The sequence below is a fragment of the Helobdella robusta genome (assembly GCF_000326865.2).
Source record: "Helobdella robusta unplaced genomic scaffold HELROscaffold_47, whole genome shotgun sequence".
Classification (NCBI taxonomy): domain Eukaryota; kingdom Metazoa; phylum Annelida; class Clitellata; order Rhynchobdellida; family Glossiphoniidae; genus Helobdella; species Helobdella robusta.
This window is the reverse complement of record NW_008705176.1, coordinates 1373005-1383004: the sequence shown is the minus strand read 5'-3', so window position 1 is coordinate 1383004 and position 10000 is coordinate 1373005. Positions and strand designations below refer to the sequence as shown.

At 33.5% G+C, this 10000-nt stretch overlaps 1 protein-coding gene across 1 annotated transcript; it reads right to left on the bottom strand.

Annotated features, from left to right (window-relative positions):
* Nucleotides 1–5506: 5506 nt before the first annotated feature.
* On the bottom strand, nucleotides 5507–9592 carry HELRODRAFT_114367 (hypothetical protein). Its single transcript, XM_009026512.1, has 11 exons — nucleotides 9477–9592; nucleotides 9055–9236; nucleotides 8862–8970; nucleotides 8651–8756; nucleotides 8354–8528; nucleotides 7998–8190; nucleotides 7634–7825; nucleotides 6830–6935; nucleotides 6471–6646; nucleotides 6213–6343; nucleotides 5507–6040 (listed from the first exon to the last, which is right to left on the bottom strand). The coding sequence occupies exons 1-11, from the start codon at nucleotides 9553–9555 to the stop codon at nucleotides 5900–5902; spliced, it is 1590 nt and encodes a 529-aa protein (XP_009024760.1). The 5' UTR covers nucleotides 9556–9592; the 3' UTR covers nucleotides 5507–5899.
* Nucleotides 9593–10000: the final 408 nt, after the last annotated feature.

Below are 10000 nucleotides of genomic sequence, written 5' to 3'. Positions count from 1 at the left end.
ACAACACTTTGCGAAGGAAGTCTTCTTTGAGGTCGGCTTTTCCGGGTTCTCGCCAAAGATCTAGACATATTAGTGGAAGTATGTCTGTTTCTGTGTGTGCGTGTGTTTGTTTGTGCACACGTGTGCGAGTGTGTTTTGTGCGTGTGTGTGTTTTGTGTGTGTTTTGTGTGTGTTTGTGTGTGTCTAATTGTGTGCGCACTGCAAAGTTGTTAGAAATACCCAAATAGTGTATTGCCAGTAGCAATAACATTACCGGCTTTAAAATGTACCGTTACTAATCTTTGCCAGCAGTACCAATGCTTTTGTATTTTTTAAACGATAGCAAATTCGGTAGTTAACACACAACTTGAAAATGATTCATTTGTTCATTTTCTCCATTTTCCCCATCAGTCAATCCACTAATCCCTAACTTCCAGGTTGCAACTCCCAGCAGCTTCAGGTCCACCAGCCGCAAATCCAGCTCCTGTCGATCCCGCAGTTGGATTCCATCCAGCGGACGCTGAGAATTCTGGATGTGCGTCTGCAGCACGTTCAGAATAGTAGTAGAGAGGATGAGAAAGTTCGCGACGATATTGACCACATAAGGAAGTTGATGTCCGAGAATCAAAACGCTCTCTTGACTGTGGTTAGTTGGTTGATTGGTGAGTCGCAAGTTACTTGACAAATCAATCAATCGATCAATCAATCAGCCAGTCAATCAATCAATCAATCATTCATTCATTCAATCATTCATTCACTCACTCACTCACTCACTCACTCACTCACTCACTCACTCACTCACTCACTCACTCACTCAATCAATCAATCAATCAATCAATCAATCAATCAATCAATCAATCAATCAATCAATCAGGTAACAGTTCTTTCCTCAATACAAGAGGAGGTGCGCAGACTTAGCATAACAGCCCACCAGGGCAGCACCTTCATGCCCTACCAAATTCACCCCCCACCCTCGCTCCTGCACAACAGACATATGTCCATATCGTCTGCTAGTGGCCACGGTTTGTAGTAGCAGTGGTAGTGGCGGTAGTAGTCGTAGTAGTGGCGGTAGTGGTAGTAGTAAGTAGTCGCTGTTTTCATTATAACAAAAGGAAATCATATATATATATATATATATATATATATATATATATATATATATATATATATATATATATATATATATATATATATATATATATATATATATATATATATATATATATATATATATATATATATATATATATATATATATATATATATATATATATATATATATATATATATATATATATATATATATATATATATATCCTCTTCTATTCATAATCTTCATGAACGATTTTCAACATGCAACTGATGCAAATCACCTTCTATATGCAGATGACACTAACATCTTCTTCCCAACTAAAGACCCATTGAAAGAAGTAGAATACATCAATAACAGTCTTCAAAATATATCAACCTGGTTTATCAAAAATAAATTAATAGTAAATTATTCTAAATGTAATTACATTATTTTTGGTCCGAAAATTTTAACAAATATTATACCTAACCTAGACATAAAAATGAACAATATTTCTATTCCTCGCTCAACCAGCACAAAATTCCTTGGAGTAACAATCAAGGACAATCTTTCTTGGGATATTCACATAGATACTATGTCTAAAAGAATATGCAAAACCCTAGGAGTTATAAGCAAAATTAAAAATAAATTAAATAAACCTACTCTAATTGACCTGTATTATTCGTTAATCTTTCCTCACCTCATCTACTGCAACGTAATTTGGGGAAACAGTCCTGACATTCATCTAAAACAGTTAACAAAATGCCAAAACCGATTCATCAGAATATTTAAAAATCTTCATCCTCATTGTCACACAAGTGAATATTATCTCGAGATGAAAATACTCAACATCAAAAACTTGTTCATCTACCACGTTGCAACATTCATTTTTAGATTTCTACGTCAGCAATTGCCGGCATTTTTTAGAAACTTTTTCACTTTTGGAACTTCCATTCAAGCAAGAATTACACGCCACACGCCACTTTTCTATGCTCCACCAGCCAGAATTAAAGTACTTTGCATGAGTTTGAAACATACCGGCCCAGGAATATGGGAGACGATTCCACAAGAAATTAAAGATTGTAACACTTTGCATCTTTTTAAAAATAAACTGAAAAATTTTTTAATTACGAAAAGTTCTGTTTTTCAAGGATAATAATGTATATGTATATATATGTATATAAGTGTGTACATATTTCATTAACATTGATACATTTTCTCCTATTGACAATTTTATTTTATCATTGAGAAGCAATTTTGAGCTGCACGGTGGCCGACCCCACAAGAATTAATTTTCTTTTTTTGGTCTCCGAATCATTCTTGCTTTTGTTTTGTTTGATTGAATAAAAGTGATTTATTTTGATTTGATATATATTTTTTTATATTTATTTTCCCCGATCCATCAACCAACCATCTTTTATTTTTTAATTTTAGCCACGCCTACAAACACCCTAGCCCGTCGAATCAGAGCGACCAGGACAACAGTAGCAACATCAACAACGCTTTTTTCGGCAACAGCCCAACTGCACCAACAACAACAACAACGCACGAACATCAGCTAAAAGACATGGGCCAGTCGCTGCAGCAATTCATACAACAACAACAACAACAAAAACAACAGCAGCAACAAAAACAGCAGCAACAACAACAAAAAACATCTTCAAGTAGAAAAAATCGCCGACTCCTAGCTTCAACATCCTTCCAACAACAAGATAACAGCACAACATATTTAAACAAATCCCTTCGTGGTTCACTAACATCAGTAGCCCGAACAGCAACCACAGCAGCCACAACATCAAACACGAACGACAACGTCACCTTCACGTGGAGGTGGTAGCAGTATTGGAGCTGCTGGAGCGACGACAGCAACTTCAGCAGCGACGAAAATGACGTCATCTCTAACGAGTATGAATGTAGTACCGCCACCAGTTTATAGAATTGAAGAACCCGAATTCGATTGATGTTGTTGTTGTTGCTGTTGATGTTGTTGTTGTCGTTGTTGCTGATGTTGTTGTTGACGTTGTTGCTGATGTTGTTGTTGAAGTCATTGTAAAAAGCTATGCAATAACAATCATGAAAATTTATGTATCGGTTATAAATAAAAATGTTATAAACAACAACAACAATCATAAAAACAATGCTGCTACTTCTACTACTACTACTACTAATAATAATAATAATCTGTCATACTTTTTTGGTAAAAGTTAAAGAACAACTCATGTAAATGAAAAAAAATCGTTTCAAACATTCATTCACTCATTTACCTATTCATCCATACATCATTCGTTCATTTGTCCATTCACTTATTCAATCATTCATTAATACTTTCGTTCGTTCGTTCGTTCGTTCATGCACTCATTTATGTATATATGTTTTAATACCAACGCGAATATTCAACGAAAAGCCTAGATAGCTCTAATAAGCAATAAATGAATGAACGAACGAATTAATGAATGGATAAATGAACTATTTATTTATTGAACAAATTAAGTAAAGATGAATGAACATAGCAAGAATTGCGGGGGTAGACGAATGAATGAACGAATGAACAAATGAACAACGAATAAATGAATGAATGAGTGAATGAATGAATGAACAAACGAACGAATGACTCGAAATCGTCGTTTTTTACTAATATTGTAGCATTAACTTTCGTTCAACGTCGTCAACCTAATTATGACTATAATTTATATTATTATTATTTATAATATTATTATTTATGTTATTACTGTTATTATTATAATTATAGTTTAATAATAATATTATTGTTATTCTGTTATGTTTCGATATATTAAAACCGAACTGGAAAAAATTTGTTCAATTTTTGTTTCGAAAAACTCAAAAACATAATTTGATAATAAAATGAAAATAATAATAATAACAATAATAATATCAACAATAATAATAAAGCGTTTTACACGATAAACAAGAGAAAAATAAAAAGAAGAATAACTATCGCATTGTCAATCAATCAATCAATCAACAAATATGCCAATCAATAATTCACTTATTTATTCATTCAAACATTTATTCATTCATTCAAATATTCATTCATTCGTTCGTTCGTTCAGTCACTCTAAAAAAATATTTGAAAAAACAAAGCAATGCAATATCATGATATGAATAAAACTAATATCGTCATGATTATTTCTCTCTCTCTCTCTTTCTCTCACTCTCTTTTTCTCTCTCTCTCTCTCTATATATATATATATATATATATAGTTAGATTACGTCAAAAAGATTATAAATCGTTGTGAAGATAACATAACATTGTTTTTCAAAAAACTTTTTGATTAAGTCAAAATTAAGGAAATTAAATGTTTAAAATTTTTATTAAAACTCAATGGAAATCTAACTACACTGTATATGAAAAAGAAGGAACGATAGATTGATTGAATGAATGAATGAACGAATGAATGAACGAATGAATGAACGAGTAAATATTTGAATGAATAAATGAATGAATGAACGAACGAATGAATAAATAGAAGACACAAATGAACGAAAAAATATAAATGAAAGATTGAATGAACGAATGAACAAACGAATAAACAAATGAATGAAAGAAAGAACGAATGAATAAAAAACTGGCCGCCGAATAAAAGAAAAAAAATGAATGAAAGAATGTCATAGATTAATAACAACATGTTATATGAATGTACATATGTTTATGTTACAAATTACTCTCTTCTCCCTCCTCTCTATCTCTTTCTCTCTCTCTATATATATATATAATATATATATATATAAGCTTCTAGGCATGGAAACACAGTTAAAGACAAATAAATAAATGACATTAATTTGGTTATAACATGTCAATGAAAATATAATTATTATTAGTATAATTATAACTGTTGTTGATAATGTAACTATAATAACTATAATGACCAAGTTATGATATAAAAATAAATTGGTTAATTGACCAAATAATTAATTAATTAATTGATCAATTAACTCAAAAAAAGAACAATGTCATGAATGATGGTCAAACAGTCAAAATTGAATCAAAGTATAAAAAATAAATTATATATTTATTCTACTCTCTCTCTCTCTTCTACTCCCTCTCTCTCTCTCTCTTTCTCTCTATCTGTTCCCTATATTCTCATTCTCTCTACATCTCAATCATTTTTCTTTCATTGTCGTTCTCTCTCTCTTTCTATTTCTCCCTCTTCTTATATCTGGCTTTGCACATTAACTAATTAATTAATTAATTAATTAATTAATCAAAACAATCCAGATTAGTATAATCAGTAAAATTATTATTATTTTAATGCCATTGTTAATTAAAAATATCTTAAAAGGGCAGTGAGAATAGACCAGTTGAGTCGCGAACCTGGCATCAATTTAACAACAACAATAGTAGTAGTAGCAGCAGTAGTAGTTGTAGTAGTAGTAGTAGTGGTAGTAGTGGGGGTGGTGGTAGTAGCAGCAGCAGCAGTAGTAGTAGTAGTAGTAGTAGTAGTAGTAGTAGTAGTAGTATAATGATTATAGTAATTATATCATGCAAGGTCGTTAATATTGTGTAGTTATTTTACCTATTTACAATGATATATGCACACGAAAAATGAAAATAATTAGAAAAAGAAAACCGACATACACACAAACATACATATATACATACAAACATACATTCATACACACAGACAAACAAACAAGCCAGCATACATGCATACATACATTCATACAAACAAACACACATACATACATACACACATACATACATAAATATGAGCGTACATACATATATAAAACTAATTTAAACACTGTTTAACTGCTATTTGCATATTTCTTCTCTCTTCATCACCATAATCATCCCAATCATCACCATCATCATCAGCAGCAGCATCATTATTAGACTCTCTCCAGGGCATCAACATCTCTAAGTTGACCTTTCAACTTTGTAAGGGACTTCCTGACTCTTAGCGAGGTCAAACGGGCTGCCGGAATGACACTCCAGCACTCCATCATAATATTCGTGTATGACCTCATTATCTGTATGCATGTGTGTGTGCGTGTGTGTGTGTGTGTGTAAGTCTGTATGTATGTTTGTGTTTGTATGTCTGTAAAAAGCCTTTAGAGAAAAAATGATTCCAAAAGTTTTAAATTAAAATTAGAACTAATGCAAAAAAAATTAAGGTCAATCAGGCTTGACCTTTGAACCGACCTCATTAAGCATCCACCTCTGCATGACGTGGGGTCGTGATCCGTTCACGCAGACGACCCTTTTCATGTCGTCGAAGCTCGGATCGCCTCCGACCATATCGTAATATGGGGCCTGGTATTCTTCCACCGGACCTGACGATCATGATAACGATGATGTCCATCAGACAGACAGACACACACACACACACAGACACAGAGAAAAAGAAAGGGAGAAAGAGAGAGAGAGAGAAACACACACACAGAAACACACAAAACCCACCAAATGCGTTGCACCTCCAGGCCAGCTCCCACATAACCAGAGCCATGGAGTACATGTCAGCTTGCTTGAAAGATTCAAAGTGACCCTTCTCCATACTTTCATCGAGGACCTCTGGGGCCATGTACCTCCTCGTACCCTGTCTCGTGTTCAGGGCGATGTCCAGTTCATTTGTGTCACTGTTGGTAGGGGGGGTACGGGGGGTTAATTAAGGGGTGTCATTTTGAGGTTGCAAGAGAGTAATTTGAAATTACTTAATAGAAAATTGACTCATAATAATTAGAAATAATAATAATAATTAATAATTATTATAATAATAATTATTATTATTAATAATAATAATATATAGGCCAAGGAATGACCTAATAAATCGAACGGCCAATCCCAGATCAGCAATGCAACAGGTTAGATTCTTCTTCACCAGTATATTTTTGCTCTTTATATCTCTGTGAGCTATTGATGGCTTGCCTGTGTGTGAGTGTGTGTGTGTTTGAGTGTGTTTGTTTGTATGAGTGTTTGTTTGTATAAGTGTTTGCATGCGTGTATGTACGTCTGTGTACATGTCCGTATGTTTTCACAGATACAGATGTGTATGAGTGAGAAAATAGGAGTGTAGAAGCCTGAAAAAAGGAGAAAATAATGTTATTCTCGTCATCATATTCTCTATAAACTGTCGCCTTTCTACTTTAGACTATTCTAATGTAAATTCTTTACTCGTAGCTTTAACTTTACATCCTCGTACAAATTGTTACACGAAATCTATCTGCTTATTTGGGCCCAATTATCTTAGCATCCATTCATTGACTTTTGTTTATTCTAACTGAACTGTAATTCTATTTATTATAGTTATATTCTAAATTGATTCAATTTCGATTTGAAGCCGCCTAGAAGATATCAATTGTTACTAAGGATGAGTCTAATAATTCATTTTTTTATGGAATAAAATTGTTTAAAGAAAGAAATATGAATAATTGTTTGGTAAAACTCAATTTAGATCACACACCACACACACGCGCGCGCGCGCACGCACACACACACTATTTCACACTATTAAAAAATTTCAAACTTACAACATACAACCACCGTGAAATAAACTAAAACAAAGGAATCAAAATAAACTCCAGATAATCCAAAACAATCCCAACAGCATCCCAAAAAATCCCCACCCTGTGTCCCGTGAATTTCAGTGTGTAAATGGGTCAAGCCACTGATAGCCGAAACGGCCATCTTTATTAACGTAACTAGGTCAAGAGTATGTTGGTGAAGGTAGTCGTAGAGGGAGCCATACTCATGGTAGTCCATGACAAGGAACAGTTGAGTCCATGAACCAGTGCCCTTGATGTCTGAAGCTATGAAACCTGTGCGCGTGTGTGTGCGTGTGTGTGTACGTGCGTGTGTGTGTGTGCGTGTGTTACAAGAGAAGAACTGCCAATCAATCAACAAACATACCAACCAACCAATTAATCAATCAACTGGCCCATCAAACCAACCGGCCAAGCAACCGACCAAGCAACTGGCTCACGAACCAACCCAAAATATTTTCATGCCTCAGCAGAACGGTTTGGTATAGTTGAATCTCCCTGGACCAGCTGGCCTCCTCTGTGGAGAAAAAGATTTTCACGGCCACATTTTCATCCCTCCACTTGGCTTTCCATACTTCCCCGTATCGACCCTTCCCAATGCTATGCACCAAGTGTATTTGTTTGGCTATTGTCCTTTGGACCTGTGAGTTTTTGTGTTTGTTTGTTTGTATGTTTGTTTGTATGTTTGCTTGCCTATTTATATGTATATCTGTATGCATGCATGTTGGTCTGTTTGAATTAGGAACAACATTCAACACAAGAAATACAAACAAAACAGAAACAGACACACATACAAAAACTAACCAACAAAGGTAGACCAGACCCACTACCAGAACTGGCACCTCCGCATCCACCCGCACTACCCCCTATACCACCCCCTACACCCGCCACCTCGTTGATGTTGTTGACCTCAGAGTCAAAGTTCAAACAATCCTCTCGATCTTTAAGAAATTTCATGCACTTTTCGTGCTTCTTGAATCTGCAGTCAGTGTAATAGTCATTAACATAATTACATACAATAACATCAATAATAAAAAATAGTAATTATAATTATGAATAACAATAAAAATAATAGTAATAATAATAAATAATAATACCCACTTTATAAAGAAGAGTATAGTTACAATGATGATCGAGATCACTGAAATCCCAATACACAGTAAAACCACTTGGATTAGTTTTGTGGAATCCACATCTCCTTGATCGCCTAATTTTAATGAAGAGTAAATTTATTATAATATAGCATTATATTTAAATAACAAAACTAACAATACCAACAATAATAAAAATAATCTTAAAGTTCGACCCTGACCTTGTAATTTTATCAGAGGAATCGGATTAAGATGATCATTACAGAGATCTTCATTGTTACAGCATTCAATTGCTTTGGGGATTTCGTGAGGGAACGAACTACCTTTACACTAATTAAATGTAATTTATTATTATTTTCATTTTTATTCGATCCTAATCCAATTTTTAAATATATCTTCTTTCACTCAACTAACTTGTAGGATAACCCCAGTTTCATCATCATCTGCTGGAGCCATGCATCCATACATGTAAATTTCTGTCTCGTCCGGTTCTAGTAGAACTGACGTGAAACACATTCCGCCTAATTTCAATTCGCAGGTCGTGTTCAGAAGATCTTCGTTGCATGGGTTGCAACGACATCTTAGACATGTTGCAACTAGTGATTGAGATTCAATTTTCATTTTTAAAAATTTAGTTTTTGTGATTTTATCATTTGCAAGCAAAATTGAAAATAAATCATAAAAAACAGTGAAAATCCTACCTAAAGGAAAACTTATTAAATTAAAATTAAAAGTTAAAACTTAAAATTAATTAAATCAAACGTTAATTAAAATTTGTAAATCAAGACACAACTGCTGTAAGCTTGCATAATTGAAAATAATTTACTAAAACTAACCTTGGAAAATATAATTTACAGAATAAATATAGAAGAAACAATTTAATAAGAAAGTTTTCACAAAATTTCTGTCCTCCATTTGTTTGTTTTTATTGTTGTCCAGGACATTTTGGCACCTAGATAATTTCGGCAAACATTTTAAAAATTATGTAGCGTTGAATTTTTAAGTTTTTATGAAAAATTTTACTAATTTAGATAACATAACATAACAAGGATTATGGTGGTTCAGTAGATATCTCTGTGTGAGAACCACCGGATCAATTTTGGGAATCAATATAGATTTAAAATCCCATTTTTGTCTACAATTATACCATGGTCCCTTTCCTCCAATGAAACCTTTAGAAGTCTGTCTCCAAATTCTAATATATTTTGCTTGTTTTTTGTCCATATGTGAATGACGGAAGATAGGAGTTATAAGTTTTTATACTATGAAACAAGAAACTTTTTTAATGTGTATTTTATACGTATCTCTACGAACGCATCTCTTAAACTGATGACCACCGAGAATTCATGGTATCGCAGAT